The 23,385-nt window shown below is 37.7% G+C and overlaps 1 protein-coding gene across 1 annotated transcript in view; it reads right to left on the reverse strand.

Moving 5' to 3' along the window:
* Nucleotides 1–2,202: 2,202 nt before the first annotated feature.
* Nucleotides 2,203–23,385, reverse strand: part of LOC133870796 (protein TRANSPARENT TESTA 9) — a 29,230-nt gene continuing 8,047 nt past the window's right edge. Inside the window, exons 3-21 of the mRNA XM_062308018.1 lie at nt 23,298–23,374; nt 23,084–23,217; nt 22,870–22,966; nt 22,673–22,730; nt 22,405–22,513; nt 22,195–22,318; nt 21,920–22,106; nt 21,147–21,472; nt 18,682–18,770; nt 18,537–18,607; nt 14,263–14,370; nt 13,479–13,544; nt 6,394–6,531; nt 4,511–4,616; nt 4,348–4,419; nt 4,167–4,225; nt 3,758–3,917; nt 3,137–3,303; nt 2,203–2,867 (exon numbers count right to left, since the gene is read on the reverse strand). Coding sequence (XP_062164002.1) covers nt 2,538–2,867; nt 3,137–3,303; nt 3,758–3,917; nt 4,167–4,225; nt 4,348–4,419; nt 4,511–4,616; nt 6,394–6,531; nt 13,479–13,544; nt 14,263–14,370; nt 18,537–18,607; nt 18,682–18,770; nt 21,147–21,472; nt 21,920–22,106; nt 22,195–22,318; nt 22,405–22,513; nt 22,673–22,730; nt 22,870–22,966; nt 23,084–23,217; nt 23,298–23,374 — 2,478 coding nt within the window. The 3' untranslated portion in view covers nt 2,203–2,537. The remainder of the gene's footprint in view (nt 2,868–3,136; nt 3,304–3,757; nt 3,918–4,166; nt 4,226–4,347; nt 4,420–4,510; nt 4,617–6,393; nt 6,532–13,478; nt 13,545–14,262; nt 14,371–18,536; nt 18,608–18,681; nt 18,771–21,146; nt 21,473–21,919; nt 22,107–22,194; nt 22,319–22,404; nt 22,514–22,672; nt 22,731–22,869; nt 22,967–23,083; nt 23,218–23,297; nt 23,375–23,385) is intronic.

Raw genomic sequence — 23,385 nt, forward strand, 5'->3', positions numbered from 1 at the left:
TGAAGTACCATATCTTAGTGCAATTGGCGCACTCATGTATCTTGCAAATTGCACACGACCTGATATAGCATTTTTAGTTAATTTACTAGAAAGATACAGTTCTGCACCAACTCGAAGGCATTGGAATGGGGTCAAACATGTTCTACGTTATCTTCGTGGAACAACTGACATGGGATTATTTTATCCAAGAGGTTCAAATTCACAATTAGTTGGATATGCAGATGCGGGTTTTCTTTCTGATCCGCATAAAGGTAGATCTCAAACAGGATATCTATTTACATGTGGAAGTACTGCTATTTCATGGAGATCTGTCAAGCAAACACTTGTTGCTACTTCTTCAAATCACTCAGAAATTATTGCAATTCATGAAGCAAGTCGGGAATGCATATGGCTAAGATCACTAATTCAACACATTCAAGAAAAGTGTGGTTTATCCACAATCAAAGATAGCCCGACAATATTATATGAAGATAATGCTGCTTGTATCACACAGATCAGAGGAGGATACATTAAAGGTGATAGAACAAAACATATTTCACCAAAATTCTTTTATACACATGAACTCCAGAAGAGTGGTGATATTGATGTGAAGCAGATACGATCAAGTGACAATTTAACAGATTTATTTACCAAAACATTACCAACTGCAACATTTAAGAAGTTGGTGAATAACATTGGAATGCGCCGACTTAAGGATCTTTCGTCATAAACAATTGAAGCTCTTCATCCTAATGAGGGAGAGTAAAATGATTATGCTGATTGTACTCTTTTTCCTTCGCTAAGGATTTTCCCACTGGGTTTTCCTTTGCAAGGTTTTAATGAGGCAATCCTAAAGCATATGATGACACACAAGAATAATGTACTCTTTTTCCTTCACCACAGGTTTTTCCCACTGGGTTTTCCTTGGCAAGGTTTTAATGAGGCATATTCTTAGTGTATGGTCAACCAAGGGGGAGTGTTATGAATGCATTCATGCATTTGGTGGATGACCATTTAGTTTCATCTATTGGAATTCTACACATTCATGTCATCTTTTAGAATTCCATAACATTCATGTAATTCATTGATATAGCCTTTTAATTCATGTCCTATCCCTTCCTATTCCTTAACCTCTCACTATGATTCTATGTCTATAAAAGGGAGTATTGGGTACTTTGTAAAACACACAATTATAGAGAAGAATCATACATAGTTCCTGAAGAACTAGTTTTATATTTACAATCTATTTATCTTGTCTTGTTATTTTCATTAATTTTACAACATTTTATTCTTTTTGGAATTTTATGAGTAATTGAGTAATGATGGATGATAATTGGTTGGGCTGAGATAAAAATTGAAGGAAATTGTAGTAAATTGTGTTGATGGAAATTTAAGAGAAACAGATTAGGTTATTCGAGGATAATAATCAAATTTAAGTTGTATGCATTTCGTAATTGGGTTGTGTATGTTGTAAATGGGCTGAGATGAATAATGGGCTGTTAGTTGTTAGAATCATTGTACCATAGTTGTGTAAAAGGCCCCCCACGTGTGTAATTGTAGCAAATGTTCACACCTTGTGTGCTTGGCAACAAGCTCTTTTTATCTTTTTTCTTTTTTCTTTTTTCAAAAAAAAAAAAAAAAAAAAAAAAACCTTTTTTTTTTATTATTATTACTAAACAACTTTCTTTACTTTACTCACAAAAAATTCAAATTTTATTTTACCTTTATATCTCATCAATTACTTACTACTATTCAAACAAAAAAATCTTGAATTATAATTTCTTTTTTTCTTTTTTCTTTTTTTCCAAGACGGCTTATTGGTGTTCGAACTATTCTAGTACCAATCAAAGCATGGGATAAGATAGATTGCTTTTTCCAATGAGTATTCGAACCATAAATTGCTTAGGTCTAAAGAAAAAAAAAAAAAAAATCTATAGAACATCTTCTATAATTTTTTTTCAATGATCTAGATTTATTTCTACTCTTTTTTCTATGGACAACTTGAAATTAAATATCAACCATTCAAAAAAAAAAACTCTTGTAGTCCTTTCCTTCCCACCGAGCATTTTAAGTTGGAATGTTTTTTTTTTTTTTTTTTTTTCAAACAATGGTCCCCAAGATTTTGTAATGTTTAGGGTTCCATCGTTAGCAAGGTTATTCTTACAGCCTCCTGGCATATTAGGTTGCATATATTCTCCCTCCCTCTCACTGTCTCACACACTCTGACACAGTTAATTTGTAGCATTCATTATGAAAAAGAAAACAATACAGAAAGCCTTGCACTATGGGGTCGCCTTAAATATACAATGTTTTTACATGGCTTACAAACAAGGGGAAGAAAGAAGAAAAGCCTAGGGTTAGAGCTGCCAAAAGAATGAGGAAAAAAGCCCGATAAACATACAAACCAGGGCAATAAAAAAAGCTTGTATACAAAGAATGGGACTAAATTTCGGGTGCTAATCTACATTTCTGGGTATATCTCTAAGGTTACCAATTATATGTACAAGGGTGACTAGACATAATATATTGCCACCCCATGGCCATGAGTAAAGCAAACTTCAGAACGAATTGGATGGTGTTATATATGAAGAGGAAGCCTCATTAGGCCGTACAGAAGACTCTGAAGATTCTACATCTTTTTCAAGGTCAAATAGAGGTTTCAGACTTCTCTCCACCTCATTACTTTGTAGCTTAGTCTCTTCAAGAACCATAGACAAAGCAGACTTGCAAGATTCCTCGTCCCTGAATGCTAGGGTCCATCTCCCATCAACCAAAGCTTTTGTCTTCACTTTTCCATAGGCACTAGATTTAACGGGATCCAGAAACGGTAAAGCGGACGGTCGGATCCGCAAGTGTAACCATCTCGAATGCTTATCGTCAATTCTGGGCTGAAGGCAGAAAACGTGATTAAGCATTCACAGGATCACATCATCTTGATAAAGCTCAAAGTTATGGATGCATCAACAAAGTGTCAATATTCAACACCATCTCAATCTTGCCTGTGAACTAATTGGAACCGTGAAAGATTTACTCACATAAAACATCTGTGACAAAGATTCTAAACGAGCAAGCATAATTTTAAATGAAAAGGCAACATGGAAGCCCGGCCACCAAAAATAAAAATAAAATGCGAGGAAACATTTTAAGTTATACATACATTGGCGCCAGCCAACGGTGCAGAAACACGGACGGCTCCAAAATGCTGCTTCAGGGGTGAAGCCTCGGCAAGCACAATCCAGCCAGATGCTCCCATGGACAATGCTAGAAAGCAAAAATGCCGTTCTTTACCCCTTTCAAATGCAATTCTACAAGGCACAGCATCAACTGCAAATGGCAGAGACCAGAAGGACAAAGGTATACATTAAATGAAAACATCAGTCATTTAACGTTAGTGCAGGAGAATCTATTGAGTGGCATCACTGTGGAGCCTCAACCTTTGCACATCTTTACAAAACAAAATCATTCAGAAAAATAGTCACAATTAAGCATGAAAATCTCCAAAATTTCCTTTGATGAATGAAGTAACACAGTCTAAATCTAGGTTCATAAACATCAAATAGCATTGTGTATAAGCCACCCCAAAAAAAAAAAAAAAAAAGTTTCTGAGATAACCATCATTTTATTGATACCTTATCATTTTTGTAAAATCCCACCATTTTACTAAATTCAGGAAGCCCTATACATCTTGATGTGCCGCCATCCTAGTAAAATCCTATTTGTCCCCGTATATCCCGTACCATTTAATGGGGTACTAATGAGTTCAGGATAGAAAACTGACCAAGCTTTAATTCAATGCCAGGCTTTGGACCTGAAGCATCTAAACCAGCAGTTTTAGCACGAGAGCTTTCAGGAGAACTGGCTGGTGGACAAATAGGAGGTTGGTCGGGCAAAGCTCTACCAAGGGAGAATATTTGAAGTTGATGTAGGAGTACAAATACCTAAATTTGAAAGAAATTAGCAACAGAAACAATGAATTACGAATCACCATAAAGTGTTAACAAAGCCAAATGTGTAATTTGCATAAGTTTATATTTGCTCAACTACAAAATAAACTTCTAGTTTTCCTCAGGATTTAAACGTCAATGATGAAGCCCGAAATCCAGTGAGAAGTAATGTTTTACTAACTCTACCTGAAATTTCAGAAGTTTGACTAGAAGAGATGGATATTAAAAAGTACAAACACAAACCTTCACCGACTCACACATTCTTTCACCATCAGAAAACGATGATTCAGCTGCAATAACATCTGAAGTACAACAGTTACATCAGTTCAAAGAAGGCGGTAGAAAAATCCAATGAAGAAACAAGAAACTTTACAGAAAGCATTAATTAAAAATCAACCAATTTAAGAACAGTTTTCATTCTTACTGTCAGAGCAGTACTTCTGTGGTGGCAGGAGAATTGACTTGGGCTCTTTCCGAGGAGACGAAGCCTCGATTGCTACAAGTAGAAAATTTCATTGCACAAACACGTCATCAAAACATTTAACATACCAACTCAACAGTCAGAACATCAAACTTACAGTAAATACCTCTTTTGCATTTCTTCCACTCATCACAAAGGACTGTTATGAGTAGATCAGGCCAGACTCCTCTAATTTCTTGTTGAAGAGCATAAGTACAGTTCTTGTATGAATCCTGTGTGAGCAAAACAAGAAAAGTACATTATTTGTCATTTTCTTATGCAAAGATGGTAAAAGGATGAAATGTGAAACAACAGCCACAGATGTAATGAGAAAACAAAACCACCATTTTCTTATGTCATTTTATTATTTTCCAGTCCTAGAATTAGTTTTCACATTGTATTTGACAAAATGGAAGCAACAGAAAAGACAAGAAGAGCACATCTTTCTCTCGAATCCTTGAATACCACAAGGAAGAAAAACAAAGAAGAAACTCTCATTTATTTATTTTTTTGATAAGTAGAGAAACTCTTATTTATTGAGAACTCAATAATAAGTTTGATAATAACTCAAGGTGAAATAAGGTTCATTACAAGCCCTTATATAGGCTGCAAACTCTAGACCCTAGTCAGAAATCCTTAAGTTACTAGAACACCCTAAAAAGAAATAAACAAAGCAAAAGAAACAGAAAGAACATCCTAGTATTAAAATAAAGAAAATTACTAACCCCTGAAAACAAAGAAACTTTCAAATTGAGTCCTAAATAAGGAAAAACATATATATAACAAAAGCTAAAGCAAAAGACCCTAGCGGCCACTTACATTTTGGATGTAACTTCCTACAACAGCCCCCTACAACTCTCCATCTCTTTGAAACAATGACCAGTGTCAGAATGCTTTCACTATATTCTATACTCTCATTTTGAACAAATTTTGGATGTGATAATGAATGTTCATCCAATACATATTTTGGGAGTAATTGAACTTGCAATAGACCAGTTTATATTTGTTGGAATCTTAGACTTTTTCCCCGTAAATCTTATAACTTAGAAAGGTAACAAATATGTTCCATTGAGATCTCAACTTAATGAAACTAGATATTATAGTGATTTGTTTTTCTCCCGTAAGTTTTTGGACCATGTAGTAGAAGTGGCTCTTTTATATTTCTCTTTTTTAATGTTTTGTCTTTAGTTAAAAAATCAGGGGTCAACTATGTTTCCCAGTAGAAAGAACAAGGTCTCCATATTGACCTTTTATCTCTGTTTCTTGAGAAGGGATGAAGTTGTGGGTTGAATTACATATTAGCATACAAGTTTTATTTAGCTATCGTTAGTTTTATGGTTAGTGATTTTCATAAGTTTCTTACACTAAATAAGCATAAATATGTACTTGCCCATAGTAATGTGTATTCTGTCTCTCTTCTATTGGGAAGTTAGACATGCACCCAATAATTTTTAACCTACGACCATACCCTCCATCCCATTCTCGTGGGAGGAGTCTGATCTTAAAGTCCTGGTCAACTTGGTACTTTATTGATGTAATGACTTAATTTTGAAATGCCATATTTTCAGTTCAAACTGTAAATTCCAGGTTCTCTGATATAACAAAAAAATCAGACTGATCTTTGGGCCATTTTTCTGGGCTTAAGCTCACTTGGCAGCAGTGATTCATTGAACTTATTGAGGCAGAGTCTAAGGTAATCTTAACCTTGATTAACAAAAATCAGCACACACACAATAGAAAAAATTTCAGCTGATTGGTTGTCTAACTTTAGGAACAATATGCTACGGTACTACAAAGTCATTTAATCATTTTTGCATTTCTACCCTCTGCCACAAGAACTGATAACTCTTGGCACTCAACATCATTTGCTGAGTAACTTAAGTTGATAGCTATCAATTAGTACTGTCACGCTATCAAAAACCACTGAGTTCTATTATTTCAAAAAAAATAAAAAATAAAATGCCATGAGAATCCAAAAAGCCAATGGTATCACCATGAGTCTTAACTTACTTTCAGCAATTTAAGATGATGGCTGTTAAATTCAGCCTCACTATAAGGAAGCAACTGCCGCAAAAGCCAACCACCATCCCACAATGTCTCTGCAGATATAGTTGAACGGCAAAAGAGGTTGACCAGCGCATCGAGCACCTAAAATAGATATTCCTTTAGAAAAATATATATCAAGTTTCAAACTGACAGAAATTCAGAATCTTTTAACTTGGACAAAAATTTATCTAAACCAAAAAAATAAGTAAAATATCAGAAGCAAGCACACTCTCCATCCATATCATAGGTGCTTCTTTGGACAAAATAAACTTTAAGAGCACTCTGTATGGTGGCCTATATGTGCACCCTAGTCAAAGTGAAAGCTAGGGATGGCAATGGGGCAGGGTGGGCTGGGTTTCCCCATCCCCATACCCTAGCTCCGCAACTTAAAGCCTCCCTCCTTTTACCCACCACCAGTCCAGAGTGGCATAAAGTAGTGATCTCATCCCGTTCCTACATAAAATTTTCAATACTCAACCATCCTAATTGAATAGGACAAATTGAAAAACGAGGCAAAGACATCTACTTTCCAATCATGAGCCACTCTAGCAAAGCTTGCTTTCCACATATTGGAGCCTCCAAAAAACTCCAAGAGAGCCGCTACGGAAGTATCCTTCGCATAAGCAATACCATACAAATCTGGAAAGGCTTCCTTATGGGCCTTGCCCCCATACCACATGTCATGCCAAAATCTAACCTTGGCACCAACTTCCACCTCAGATCTGGTATGACTTGAAAACATCTCCTAACCCCTCCTGATATTCTTCCATAACCCCACCCCATACGACCCAACAGGTTCACACCACCCACCTCACGAACTGTCAAATTTATAGTCCACCACAACTCTCCACCAAGCCTCTCTCATGCACATAGTGCCATAGCCATTTTTCTAAGACAGCCAATTGAACTTCAATAAATTCCAAACCCCCAACCCGAGAACAAACCTTGGACTAGTTTACCAAGTGAAATTTGAACTCTTCGCCTAGCCCACCCCACAAGAAATTTTGATGAAGCTTCTCTATGCGGTTTGCAACACCAGCAGGAAGAGAAAAGAGGGACATGAATCGTAGGCAAATTGGAAAGTGTACTCTTTATAAGGGTAACCCTACCTCCCTTAGAAAAATACATCATTTTCCAACTAGCCAACCGACACTCTATCCTTTCAATAACACCGTCTCAAACAGACTTAGCCTTATAAGAGGCCCCCAACGGAAGACCAAGATACTTCAAAGGCAACGAAGAAACCCCGCAGCCCAAAATGCCAGTCAACCAATTCACATTATCAATATTACCCACAAGAACCAATTCCGACTTAGGTAGATTAATCTTCAAACCGGAGGCAGCTTTGAAGCATAAAAATAAAGCACACAAATAGCGCAGGTAGTCAAGCTTAGCCCCACAAAAAAACCAAAGCATCATCTGCAAACAACAAATGTGAAATGTTAACACTAGAGTGCCTAGACCCCACAAAAAAACATGAGAGAAATCCCCCATTAACAGTTGCAGAAAGCATTCAACTTAAGGCCTCCATAACAATAACAAAAAGAAAAGGCGACAAAGGATCCCCCTGTCTCAAACCACGGGAGCTACTGAAAAAACCAAACAGATTGCCATTCACCAGAACAAAAAAGCACACCGAAGAAATACAATGTCAAGGGTGCCATTTCCCCCTGAAACCACACCTCATCAACAAGTAAGAAATCACAATTAAAATGATCATAGGCCTTCTAAAAATCCAATTTGCAAAGCACCCCTGGCTCACCAATCTGATTCTACTATCCATATATTCATTTGCAAAGAGAATGGAATCAATGATTTGCCTACCTTGAACAAAAGCATTCTGGGACTTCGAAATAATCTTCTCCACAACCCTTCTCAACCTATTGGCAAGGATTTTGGCAATAATCTTATAAACTCCACTCACAAGACTAATAGGTCGGAAGTCCTTAAAAATCAATACCCCTAAATTTCTTTGGAATGAGAGCAATGAAGGTAGCATTAAGACTTCTTTCTAACTTTCCACTAGTATGAAAATCATGGAGCACCCCCATAATATCTACCTTGATCACATCCCAGCAAGTTTGGAAAAAAGCCATAGAAAAACCATTAAGCATAGGCGCCGTATCACTCTATTCATACCTTTCACCACCCCAAGAACCTCACTCTCCTCCAACGAACTCTCTAACCTAGAGGCTTTCTTTACATCTAGGGAGTCAAAAGCAAGGCCATCCAGCTTAGGCTGCCAGCGAAGCTGTTCTGAAAGCAAACTATCATAGTATTGCACAATGTGTTCCATGATAGCAGATTGATCAGAAGAAACTGAGTCATTTACTAACAATGCTTCAATGGAGTTGTTTCTACTATTCAAGTTGTCCACCCAATGGAAACACTTCATGCATTTATCACCCTCTTTTAGCCAAAGAGCCCTTGACTATTGCCTCCAACTAATCTCCTCCATTAAGGTAAAATTTTCCAATTCACTGATAACCAAGGTTTTCCTCAAACTGCCACCAACCTGTCGAGAACACACAACTCCTCCATAAGAATTTTTTTATGGGACTCCACGTTGCCAAACACCTACGCATTCTAGGTTTCTAAATCAACTTTCAAGGCCTTAATTTTACAAGCCAAAATGAAGCTAGGAGAGCCTTGAAAGTGATAAGAAGACCACCACCGCCTTACCCTGTCCACAAAGCCTTCTACCTTTAGCCACATATTCTCAAACTTAAAAGACTTTTTGCCTCCAATAAATCAAGAAACTTAGCTTCCCAATCTAGAGAAACTAGAAACCTATCAATTCTTGACCAAAAGTGAGAATCCCAATTATTAGACCACGTAAAAGTTCCCCTACAAGGGGAAGATTCCTGAGGCTATGCTCAAATATAAAATCAGAAAACTCCATAGCGGGACTAAAACGCAATTACTCCGATCTTTCACTAGGAAAGCGGGTGATGTTAAAGTCTCCCCCAATGCACCATGGCAAATTCCACCAAGCAAGCAAACCAGCCAACTCCTCCTATAAATACCTTCTATCACAATTGAAACTAGGCCCATAAATGCGCATAAAAGCCCAAGAGAAACCATCTTCGACATTTCTGAAAAAGCAAGGCAACAATATACTCCCCAACACTCTTCGATTTTCCCCACCACCCTCCTATCCCACACGACCAAAATACCACCAGAAGCCCCTCCTATAGATGGAAAATAGCCATTTATAGATGGACAATAACCATTTCTTCCTAGTGAAATGTATGACAATAACTACGTTAGCTATATGATAAAATTGATAATCTTACATCTCAAAAGTGAGAAACCACAAGGCCTTCCCAATAATCAGCAAAAAGTCTATTAAAAACAAAAACATCACTGTTTGTATAACAGAACTGCAAATCTTTCATCTCAAATTATCAATATATTTGCCCTTTCTCAAGGCATTTTTTTTTTTTTTTTTGAAAATTAATTCCATGATGTGTCAAATAGAGTGAGGCTCACATGAGCAACTTTCCATCAATAATTTGATAGAAAGTTTAACAGAGATCTTGAGTTACAAATGTCCAAAAAAAATAAATGATCTTAATTTCATCAAATTAGAAATTAGGGTCTCAATATCAAAAAGCACGAAAGCACAAGGGGTGGTGACATAATTTCCCAATTAATTATTTACTCGGCAAAAAGACTTATATATAAGTGAAGCAACAGGATGAAGTGGGGGAAGAAATAAATGAAACCCATGCTTTTCAGGTCTCTAGAGGTTATTTTCCCAAGAACTCCCACCAAAAGTTGCCCAAGAAGAAAAAAAAATTTGGTCAACCATGGATTTTTTATAAAACTTTTCTGGTTAACTTATTCATTCTCATTCTTATCGAGTAGGTCCTGCTAGGGATACAACTCAGCTAAAATAATTGTGCCAAGGCACACATACAAGCCTCAAGAATAGAGCTCTCATAGCGTCCATCCTTTATGGGGGTTCATGAAGCAAAAATAGAAAAAAGCAGCAGAGGATTTTCACTTCGCTTCCCATCAAAGGACAGTCATAAAAAAATAATAATAATAATAATAAAAAAAAAAAAGAAGCGAAAACCCAAACCCTCAGGAAGCATTCCCCACTACCGCACGTAAGCCTTGCCTTTTCTTATGCCAAGTGGACGCACTTGCATCACCGTAGTTGGAGCTTACCAAATTCAAAATCTCCCTCCTGCCTTTGGACTTCAGGTGCGCAGCCTTAACTTCCTGAAAAAAGTCCTATTCAAAGGCATAAAGAATCGTCAAGGACGGATTCTCATCCTCAACACTATCCGCCTCCCAATCCAAAGCCATGTTGGCCGGAAGAACATACAAAGGATAAAGGGAATCTCTAACGTCCCCATCCCAAATCTCATCACCATGCTCCCACACAACTACCTCCCCAGACGAATAAAAACCTACTGGCCACTTTTGAGATTGGGATAAATCATTCACCCTGAAGTCATCGCCCTTTTCAAAGAAATGAGTGACACAACCACTCAGGGGAGGGAAACCCTATTACCCCATCTTCCTTAACATCCAGTGTCGAAGACGACACGACCGACTCCAAAAGAAAGGAATAAGTAGAAACTTTCACGGTAAAGCTCGGGTTGAGAAACACCCTCTAAAGGAAACCCTTCTTTGAAATAGATGGCTATCCTTCACGGAATCTACCACTCCCACAAAATCCATCACTGGAAGCACTACAGTTGCTTCCTCAGCTGAAAAACTGACAGGCAACCTCATTACTACCACAGATTTTGCAAATAAATTATCATCCAACTGCACTGATCCGCCTTCCCTTGCCTTCCGGTAGTATTTATGAAATGGCTTAGATATCGGCGACACAGAAAAAGAAGAACGAATCCTCTCACCCAACTCAGTCACCCCTGAAAAAGAAACATATGAAGTGGCGAAGATGGGCTGAGAAGACCGCTCAAGTATGAGCTAAGGGGTCAAACAAACACCACCGAAGTTGCTTGGCAAAGGAGGAGAGGTACCATAAGAACCAAACCCAACAACAGAGCTTACCGGAGCCAGAGAAATCCCCTCTGATCTGTGAGAAGCATCTAGAGACACCGAAGACAACACCTCCGGTGTCGACAAAAGGGGAAAGACAAATTGTGAAGACGCAGACAACTTGGCGGAATCGACCGCTGGATCAGAATCACACCCACCTCGGAAGTCGACAGACCCAGGTCCACCCCAAAAAAGCCGTCGGAGTCGCCTCCGGCCAATGACAACTCCTGTGGGCAACCGTTGAACATTGAAAACACTTCACAAAAACAAGACCCGCTTCAAGGTCCAAAACAGGACCAGTAACCTCAGAGACCTCCATCGTCTCCTTGAACTTGGGTTTAGGCATGAACCGGCCCAAACGAAATCCTTTAATCTTACGGCCCAGACCGAACCCAACAAACCAACCTAACAACTTCCCAGCAACCCAGCCCACAACTAAATTGAACCTGATGAACAACTTACTCCATGTAAGCAAATTCAAACGCGAATTTGTCTTCCTTGCAGAGCCTACCGAGCCTTGAACAAAGAGACCTGCTTCGAGATTCTTCTTACCTAACTGATGCAGCAGCTTCCCCTTGACCATTGGATCAAGCGGAGGTATCTCCAACACAGAACAATCCATCGCTGATCTCAAAACCTTATAGTCTACAGACCTCATCGCCGAAAGGAGATCAATCGCACACGGGTCCGCCAACTGAACCCACAACCTGGTATGAGGTAATGGCTCTGACCACACCACCTCCGTGTACGACGATGGAAAACCACCCACGATGGGCATGACCGTCGCATCAGGGCACGAGTCCGACCTCACCACCTCCACAAATGAAGGTCCCATGCAATTCAAAACCATTCCCAGCCCTGGCCCCTCTTTCCCACCCTTCTTCTCTGCCAAAGAAGAAGACCCAAACCCACACCCTATCGTCGCAAAAAGGAAATCTTTTGCCTTTCTCAGCTCACTGGCAAATTTGTGCCAGCCCCACCCTCCACGACCCTCAAGGATCAGTAGAAACCCTCTCCGTCCGCCCATCCCATAAGCTGCCACCTCTAAAAACCGGCCATCTTTGTTCCCACCTCTACACACTATCAGAACCTTTGTCCCCTCCTTGAAAGATTTGACGCTAGCCAAGGAAACCCAAAAGAACCTCCATCGTCGACACTAGCCAAACGATGCATTGGTTGCTCCTCTTTTCTTCCACCCGCAACACCAACGCCCCATCCAAGGCCGAGAGCACAAAAGATTTTGACTCCACTAAGAACCTCCTTTCCATCTCAAGGCTCACCTGAAATCAGCTCTCCGTGAGATGAAAACTTCATGCATGCCCACCCACTTATCTCCAAGACACAAAACACACACGACTACACACGCCTTCAGTGGAGGAAGGCAAGCCAGAACCCTACAACAACACCTAAAGCGCGCTACACGAACCATAGAAAACTACAGCCGTAACAGCCCCCACAAGAGTACCTACCGCAACAGACAAAGATCTTCACTACAGCCAATAAACAAACCAAGGCCAGCCGAATTGTTGAAAGGGACTACATCCCGGATCACCATAACCAGATGCGTTGGAAGACAAAGAGTCGAAACTGGAAGCCAACGTGACACCAAAGAGGAAAAGATAGCACTTCTAACAGAATGCATTTTGAAAAATAACTATCAAGAAGTGGCACGTGCAATCGCGTGTGCTCTATGTCATTGTTAAAGAAGTGGCGCATGCAGTCGAATGCATAATTAAAGATTTTTTAATCTCAATGTTTCATTGCACGCGCCACATAGTTATAAAACTTCAAACCATGGTTATATGCAAGCATGTAAGGGAAGACATGCATTTTATTAGCTTAAGCAACTTCATTGGGCACTTCACACAACAGCAATCAAAAAGTAAAATGCCTCACCTATATTTTATAGCTTGAATAACACTAGACCCAAAAAATAGAGAACTGTTAACCAAGAATAAATTGATTTTTAACAAAAAAAAAAAATTAATAACAAGATGAACAAAGTCAGTGCTAAAGACATGAAATACCTGAAATCCATGTACACAAGGGCTTGCACCCATTTCTGAAGAAGAAGATGACACTCCATACTGCTCCTATTAGATATAGAAGAAAAGAAAAAATTTAACCAACTCGTCAAGCCAAGAAAAAGGTAAGCAACAAGGAGACTTGAGACAAGCTAAAATTTCCCCTACAAGAACAGGACACAATGAAACAATGAGATTCAAAAATCTTTAATTATGAATTCTTATAACTATCAAGAAGTTTGCCAAATCTGAAGCCCTGAACTAATCAATCACTATTACACATAGAGTCCCACAATTATCAATCTAACAATTAGCAGGGGGGGGGGGGGGGGGGGGGGGGAACAGATTAATTGTTACAGTTCAAGTAGACTTTAGCAGGCATAGCTCCCCTTGAATTACTCTTCTCACAAGTTAGCAAGATAGGAAGTTCTCATTCCTTTTGTGGAAATATAATACTCTGTCAAGTGGCAAAAGACACGGGGGGGTGGACTGAGAAAGAAAGTAGATAAAGCTTCTCAAATTATCCATCCGAGAAGAAGTAAGAGCACAAAATGCATTTTTCTTGAAGATATGTTAAATTCAAACTCAGCTATATGGGCAAGAAATTTGGGGTTCCATAATGACATAACTTCATGTATGACTTTATACAGCTACTTTAAAGGCACTTTTACTTCTATTCTTAGGGTTTTATTCTGTTACCAATAGATTAACATTCCCCCTTTGTGGAAAAGGACTTTGAAGGGTGGTTGGAGAGGAAGAGAGAGTGTGAGGGAAATTGCATTATTACCTTAAGCTTTTGTAGATAACCATCAAGCTCACTACAAATACCATTTCTCATTGAGCTCTCTGAAGAAAACAGCTGCTCTTCACCTAAGCCCTCACCAACCAAAGCTTGCTGCAGAAATATAACAAAGAAAGGATGGTATTTCAATTAACCCAGAAAATCAACACGGCACAATCTCTTTCTAGAGCTTTGAAAGAAGAAAAGCAGAATATTCAGTTGAAAATAGGACTGGTTAAAATCATATTATCATAATCTTAGAGTCGACACCTAGTTATTATTATGACTAAGCAATAGATGACCAATAATGCACTAAAAGGGGAAATTAATTTAAAAAAAAAATGTAAGAAACTTAATACTACAAGAACAAGAACATACACATAAGTGGAAATCAATAAGTACAAATTTACAGCATCATTGAGCCATGCACGACCCAAACTTCTGGACAGCAGCATACAAACTTCTAAGTGAAAGTGCACATGGAACTGATACAGGCAAGTACGTAGTAATCCTCTGGAAAAACTTAGATTGCAAAAGATGAAAAAAGTAGGAAGTTTTAGAAATATTCCCAGATTTAAAACGAACTTACAATCAATTTTTAAACTAGGAACAAACAGGGAACCTGCCTTTTTTTCAGGAAAAAAAAAAAGGTAAAAAGTTTAATAGCAATAAAAGCATAACTAAAAACAAGTTCTAGCTGTCAGTTTACTAAATTGGCAAAGCCTCTTGTCATCAAATAAGGGACCTGAAATTGAACCGTCCACCTACATATAGGCCCAATGGCCTCCAGTGGACCAACAAACAAAAAAAGCAATTTTAGTTACTGCTACATAGAGAGCACAATTTATAAACCTTTAGCCTTCTCTATTTTGAAAATAATTTCAAGAGCAAGAATTGCTATATATCCAATAAAGATAAAAAGCTAGAAACATGTATTGTAAGAATGCATCAAGTCCAATCTAGACTACTAAAAAAATAGTCAATAAATTATAATGAAATATATAATATGTTGCATAATGGGTGTTAAATCATTAGTTTTCTCAATAGCTTAAGCTGATAGGAATGAATAAATTTATTTATTTAATTAACATTCTAATACTCATAAGTGGCTCAAACTCTTCCTCAATAAGTGGGTCCAACACGTAAAATATTTAACTGAAATAAGTGGTAACATAGCCAAAATTATTTCTCTAATATCATACGAAATAACCACATCAGTACACTCCCCCTTATATAGAAGCTTTATTAATCTTATGAGTTGTCCCCAGGATCACTTGTGTAGGTTATGTAGGCTTTATCCGTACAATGCACCTTCGTCACTACTCCAACTATGAAAGGGTCCCAGTTTCCATGCACGTGCACCGTCTCCACTCCAACTACGAAATGAACTACTATCCACCATACCACATACCATCATTGGCTTTAATACCATGTTAAATCATTAGTTGTCTCAAAAGCTCAAGTCGATAAAAAATGATGAATTTAATCATTTAATTAATATTCTAACTATTGGGATTGTCTAATGAGGTGCGACACATCAAGAGTCCACTCTCTAGATAACAATAGGAAATGTAAAGAGAAAATCATCCATGGTGGGTCCTCTATCAAATTTTAGGAGACTTTGGGATCTCTCAAAAAGTTTTTCCACTTTAAATGCCCCAATTTCCAAATCTTCTGCAATTTCAATGCTTGCATCATCAGTAATTGAAACAATTGACTGAATGCTCCGTCTCCCAAGTACTTAAGAGGGAGAAAACCAGCCCTAACAATTCATATATCATCTACATTCAAAGGACTTGCAAGCTTCTCGACACTATCTTTAGGGAATAGTGGGTGAAATGGGGCTGGGGGAGTTAAGGGCTTTGTTTGTGGCATATTACATGTAATGTCCTAGTTGGTTTTTAGTTTTTAAATAGACTACCCATCAACTAGTAGATAGATTGATCGGTCTTTGCATGTAGGGATCATTTGGTTCGCGGAATATATTCCTGAAATGAAATGACTATTCCTTTGGAATAGCCATTATTTTGTTTCGTAGCACACCATTCCAAGGAATAGTTATTCCTTTAAAAAGGGAGAGGAATAGCTATTCCTTGATGAAGGGAATTGCTTTTCCAAATAACCCTTTTTTTCTATTTTACTTTTTTGTAAACCTAAAAAAAATAAAATAAAATAAAAAAACCACAGGGGCGGTGCGACCACCCCCACGACATGATGTAGAAAAACGAACATGGCGGCCCGATGATTCATCTGATTTTGTGGCAGCTGTTGCTCTTGTGGATCCATTCTTCTTGAGAAGTCCTTCATGCGCGATCTTTATCCAAGACAAAAGCTGTTGCAACTGGTGAATTTGTACCATCAATCACGCTACTTCGGACTAACTCCATCGGCAAAACAAAGTAGAGATGCCTAGAGTCTCCAACTTCATCACTGCTACAACAGATGGCCGATGATGCTCACGACCCGCATTCAAATTTTTCTAAGGAAACTGTCTTGGATATGACATCTTCCATCACTAGTACTGCTTCTTCCTTTTTGGCCCTACTTGCTTTCTTTCCCTTTCCATCAATTCTTTTTTTAAAAGTAAAAAATAAATAAATAAATCTTATTACTATTATTTTTTATATCTATCTTGGGTATTTTAATAATTTTTGTGCAATTTCTATGAGAGAATATACGTTGTCACCAAACTATGAAATAGGAATAGCTATTCTATTCCACCTTCTTTCATTCCAAATAATAGCTATTCCTTTTCCTAATGGAATAATCATTCCGCATACTAAACGGAGCCGTAATGTACCTAGTTGGAGAATATCGAAATACTTTTATAATCCAGGTAAGAGATATGCTATTGTAGTATATTTGTATTTCCTTTGCAGCTACTAAGCCAGTAGCCTCTGCGTGTCAAGAGAATAGGTCCCTAGAGTCTACAGTCAACTCCTAAATGTCCTTCCTTAGTACCTCTGAGCTGCTTAGCAGTTGTTCACTTACTTGATCCTTAGTACACTTCAGCACGAAGTAAACTCCTCATGTTTAATTGTATCACTTTAAGCGGATGAAGTATAAGAAGAAAAATTTCAGCATCTAGTGCTTGTGCCCGGTAAGATGCCTCTTGTGGGATGACATGCCATACACCCCTTTGTTGAGAGATGCCAGAAGACCATCAGATTATGAGGTGAAATGCTTCCCATAGGCGATGTGTTTTATGCCTCAATTTATCCATTCTTTGTTTAGTTTCTCTTGTAACCTTTCACGTCTCTTTCTATTACTTTTTCCTGTCCTTTCTGCTTCATTGGTTGAAGACGGCCAAAACTTCAAAGTTAGAGGGCATTAGTTGTGATGCTGTCTGAATGACAAGGAGCAGCATCTGTTCATCTGTCCTGATTGCAGGGACTGACTAGGCAATCCTGCATCAATTGAGTCACTCACCCCCCATTCTACTGGTTCGATGGTAATCATGCCAATACTGCCACTGGAAGTTGATAAATGAATAAGACATGTAATATACTAGGCTGTGGGGGTATTTTGTAATTCATTCCCCCCATCATAAAAGGGGACGTTATCCACTTGGGAACAATTCATGAGGCCTGAATCCTCTGCGCTTTTAACGAATTTGCATTGCTTATCAAAAAAATAATCATGAGGCCTGAATCAGTGCATGTTTGATGGCACCTTTTAGAGGGTTTTACAAGAGTAAAAAGTGATTTTGGGTGTGGCTCCACCTTTTCGTTTTTGATGTTTGGTTATCTTTGCCCAAAATCAACCGGGCCTCATCATTAGTGTGCGTTTCACAAAGAAGAAGATGGGAGGATGGAAAAGAGGGCAGGATTAAGGTTTTCGATTGTTCATAGAGTGGAAATAGGGAAGGAGAGGGGGTTGATGGGAATTCCCCATCCGGGCCCTTTTATTACACTCCATTACCCCATGCCTCTTTTCTTCTGTCTCTTTCCTCAAGTAGAAAAGCCATCACACTCCTCTCTCTCCAACGTATCCTCATAAACTTATTAATAGAACACTGCATCATATGAGTGTCCATGAGAGTAGTTCGATGTTACAAACAAAGAGTATGGCATTTGTGGGTCCTTAATCATGCAAAATGAGTAACAAAATCCAGGCAACTGTACAGTTTGCCAGCATATGGTCGCCAAAAAAAACAGTTTGTTCAAAAAGAAAAAGGAACCAACCAATCTTGTTAAAGCATTAGAACACATTCCAAAAATTATTGATTATTAAATTTCACAACATACCCATAACACTTTTTTTTAATAGAAGTTACGTACCAGTAAGAGTTTCTTATGCTGTCTGCGTTGAGGAAGAATTCCAAGACCATCAAGCACCGACTCATCCAGTTCTACAGAAGTAAATATTCAATAAGTAACGGCAATAGAAACAATGGTGAAGAAAGCAGCATTTCAGTAAGATAACCTTTTGTTTGCAACAAGGTAGCCAGCACTCCCAAGGAACCCAATACCAGTATATCATCCCCACTTGTAAGGTAGAAAAGCAAAGCCTCCCTACACATATCACAGGTATCATAATGAAAAGTATACAAGACAGCATTATCTCAAAATATAACAGAATAGAAACAAAGAAAGGTAGTAGACTAAAGAATGTAATTCTGGTCATGAGAGAGAGAGAGAGAGAGAGAGAGAGAGAGAGAGAGAGAGAGAGAGAGAGAGAGAGAATCTCCTACAGAACCCTCAATCTTGGCCAAGCCAAATTCATGTCCAAAATGACCATGGCATCTCCATATTTTTTTCTTTCAAAAAAATGTTTTCCAATATGATTCTGTTAGCAACCATAATTACCACTTTCCCCATTATGGCCACCAGAAAATACATAATTAACTTTATTAAAACCGTATCTATAAAGTTCTATTTTGGCAACAAAAGGAACAACATCCTATCATTGGAAGACCATTCATATCACTAATTTCAGGATGCCTTCACAATCTACTTTTCTCGGGCAGTTCACAAGAAAGCTTTCATCATCAACTATTGTCCAACTTAAAGTGACAAAGTCGTAAAAAATTTACTTAAAGATGCACTTTCTACTCATTCAAAGATAGAAAAAGCACAGGCAACCATGTGACCAAAAAAAAGCCAGTGAACTCTATGTTTGACTTACTTATTGTTCTCTTTCTATCATTTAATTAGTAGACTCGATATAAGATGCACAGGAGGATCAACCAAAAACGCTATATTAGCAACACAGTCAAAGAAGTAAAACGAATTAAGTAAAAATTAGAAACTCTATGTTTGACCCTTCACAGGCTTATGCCTCCTTCCCAGAAGGAAAATCCAAAACCATGGAAGATCAACTGTTCTTAATATGGTACACAGCAAATAAAATTTCTATTATCAACCAACTTGAGTAACACAAGCTGGTAGAAACTATCATTTTTTTTCTCTATAAAAACAGATATCTGGTTTAGTTATTTCCATGGATAAATAACCCACAAGCGTGTTAGAAGGCATCTTCTAAGCTTGCAAAGTCCTGTTTTCACATTTTGTTTCTAATTCAAAATCCTCATATAGAGTAAGCAATAAGAGAACTTTAATCATGTCTTTATATTTACCCAGGCTAGTACACTCATATGATGATTAAAGAAGGTCTGTGATATACTCAGTAGTTTACATCCATTACTCTCTTGCTTCTCTCTACCTCATTCATATGGGGAAAAAGTAGAGAGAGAGAGAGAGAGAGAGAGAGAGAGAGAGAGAGAGAGAGAGAGAGAGAGAGAGAGAGAGAGAGAGAGAGAGAGAGAGAGTCTAGATATTAAGTCTTTGCCAAGTTGGGAGGACCCAATCTATCCACTATGAAATTTCAGAATACAAACAATGGTATAATTTCTTATAAGGCAGTGAAGCCATTGAGGGATTGAGGACCAAGAAAATTTGAAGAGAAAGGTCACTTCAAAGGTGGACTTTCAGTTGTGAAATTGATCTGGAGAGGATATTGATGCAGGATCTTTCTAAATAAGCACCAACTAAGAAAGTATAGATCTTGGAACTGGTTCAAATATCCAACAATATAGCTAAAAGGTCAGGGTATTGAGTATTTGCCGGTTGAAAATGGTCTCAAAGCGATTATAGTGATGTAGCCAAAGGTAAGCCGGGTGCTTGCCTAGGCACTCAGGCAAGGAAAGGGTTATTTACAACATTTCAGATGAGACCACTTTACTGAGGTGCCGGGTCAAGCACCTCAGCTGAGGCTGCAAGTGCTAAAAACAAACACCGTGTTGAACTAATGGCTCTGTTCTTAGGTTTACTTAAACGGCCCACCATCTAAGCAAATCCCTAACATGGGCATCTCATCTAGTCGTATCCTACCTTCCTGATTAACAACATAACTGTATAAGGCTTGTGAGAATAACAAGTACCACAACATTTTGTCTAACTCACTTGCTACATATATTGGCAAAAAAGAAGACAAATGAATTATGACAAAAGAAAAAAGGAAACCAGCACCAAAATTAAAAGAGGATACAACTTTGTATTGTCCTAATCCCAGTGACTATATTTAGGCCAACAGTTCCAAATTAACCCATAGCCTAACATAAGGAAGAACTTCCAAAACCATATATATGCAAGAAAAGACATAACCTTAAAACTTCATGTATACTAGATTGAAAAACTATACACGATATTTGTTACGCAAGCAAAATGTTTGTGCTTTTCATGTAACCAATGTTTCGATGCAAAAAGAAGAAATTATTTTTTTTGGATAAGTTGCCTGTCAAATTTTCAAAGGTAATCATGGTGAAGAATAGTGTCAGTAATTAGTCAAGCCTCTAACTAACATCCTATTCAAGAAATCTATGAAATTCACCATATAACAGCAACAGAAATAAAATCAAAGATTAGCAGTGATTGATATGAATATCTTACCTCAAAGCCAAATGTGAACCAGTACTATCATTTTGAGTTATAACAACTTCTGGATGAGCGTGTGAAGAACTAGATAAATTTGGAACATTAACTCTTAAGTGCGCAGTATCAACCTCAGTTAGAATCTCATTTCCTGGAGGTTGGCTTTCATGAATAAAACCAGGACCAGGCATATGACCATTCATTTTAGCTTCAGAATTTGGTATGAAGGCCTCCAGCGGAAAGAAAAGAGCAGCAGCAATAGTATTTGCTAAATCTTTGATTTTGACAATGTGCAAGATACAGCAAATTAAATACAGAGCAGTCACAGCACCAATTCGTATTTCCTGGATTTACAATCCACCAAATGTTAAATAGGAACAAATTGCATTTATACAACGAAGGTGTGCTCAAAAATAATTAAAATGTTATACCAAAAATCCCAGCAGAAATATTGTCAATAAAATAAAAAGATAAATAATGGAAAGAGCTGTTAGATATTAATTAAATGATTAAATTCACAATTTCCTATTAGCTTGAGCATTTGGGACAATTGGTGATTTAACATGGTATCAGAGTGAAAATCCTGAATTCGAATCTTGACTCCACATACCCCCAATTTTAGTTAAATATTTCACGTATTAGGCATCACTTGTTGAGGGAAAGTTTAAGCCCATATATGAGGCGGAGTGTTAAAATATCAATTAAATAATTAAATTCAACACCCCCCACCCTTCATCCTCTTTCTCTCTAAATAAAAAATACAAAATAAAAAGAGGGCAAAAGTTACATACGCTAACAGGTTCTATCCTTAGAGAAGGAAGAAGTAACGGAAATATCAAAAGCCTCAAAATGTTGTCTGTTATTAGCCTTCCAACATCAGGAATCCCAGCAGAAATAACATCACTAAAATAGTAGAGATTGTCCTCAATATCATCTACAGAAGCAAGAATTGTAGAGGTTGAGTCGGGCCCTGGGTTTCTGTCTCAGTAACCAAAAGAGACATTTTAGGGGAAAAAAAGCATATTCTGCTCATTGTTACAATCAGAAAAATTATTCTAATTCTTACTTCACAGCATCAGAAACCATTCCTTTTAGAGTGATGCACTGCTTCCGGAAAAACGTAACCAAGTTTGAAAAATATTCCATATGAATGCCACTGGTCAAATATCTATTTACACAATCATCTCCAACTGAAAAATGACAACAACTATCAAAGAGGGATAAAAAGAAAGGAAGACAAAGGGAAAGGAACACAGACAGAATAAAAGAAACTCACCATGATAAACATTAAGTGTCAAAGCACGTACTGCAGTGCGGACCATGTTCTCCTCATGAAAAGCAAATTTTATTGCCTCAGCATACAGTGGAAATGAAACAACTTCATCCTAGATGCATGAAAGGGAACAGAATAATTCAAATAACAATACACACAGAGAACAGAATAATTTCTGGCTATTAAATCAAATTTATCAACTTTTGAAAGAGAATATCAAGTCAAAAGAATAGGACGATACAAACAAAAGTTAAAAGAGCAGAAAACGTACATTTTGAGTCTTCACAAGCAGAGAAATTGTATCCTTGTTTAGCTTTCCACTTATTGCTCTTCACAAAAAACAATACATGCAATTAAAAAACCAGTCAACAGAAGAATGTAAAATAATACAATGGTTGCAAATTAACAATATAGATAAAGGAAGATCGTCAACTACCATCAGGACAACTAAAATATCTGAAAACAAACCTTAAGAATGATATGTAGTAAGACAACAACTCTTCATTGCGGAAGTCAAATGAATAAGTTATAAGGTAGTTCATGTGCTCATTACTGAACAAATAGTCTGCAAAAATTTCCAATAGGCTACACCATTAAATCCATCCAACTTGTTATAACTTATGACCAACTAGAGAAACTAAGTAACTACAAACTTAGGTTCTTTCTTTACGAACCAACTTACATATAGCATGTTCGCTTTTTAGGTTCTGGATCATAATGCTCAACGTCTGCAGCAGCTGAAGTGAAATGATCATAGTTTTGCTTTTCTTTAGTATACGTACAAACTCACTCATGACTTGCTTCTCCATGAAAAATCTGCCCAGAACCAGTCTCACATAAAATTACTGACACTAACACATGTATATCAAGGAACACTAAGCATTGAGAAGTCTCACTCAAAAAAGTTTGAGTCATGCTGGTCACCATATGTTATCAACTCCGCTATTGATCTCAGCGCTTCAATAACAAAATCCTTCAGGAAGG

The sequence above is a fragment of the Alnus glutinosa genome, chromosome 6, assembly GCF_958979055.1.
Source record: "Alnus glutinosa chromosome 6, dhAlnGlut1.1, whole genome shotgun sequence".
NCBI lineage: Eukaryota > Viridiplantae > Streptophyta > Magnoliopsida > Fagales > Betulaceae > Alnus > Alnus glutinosa.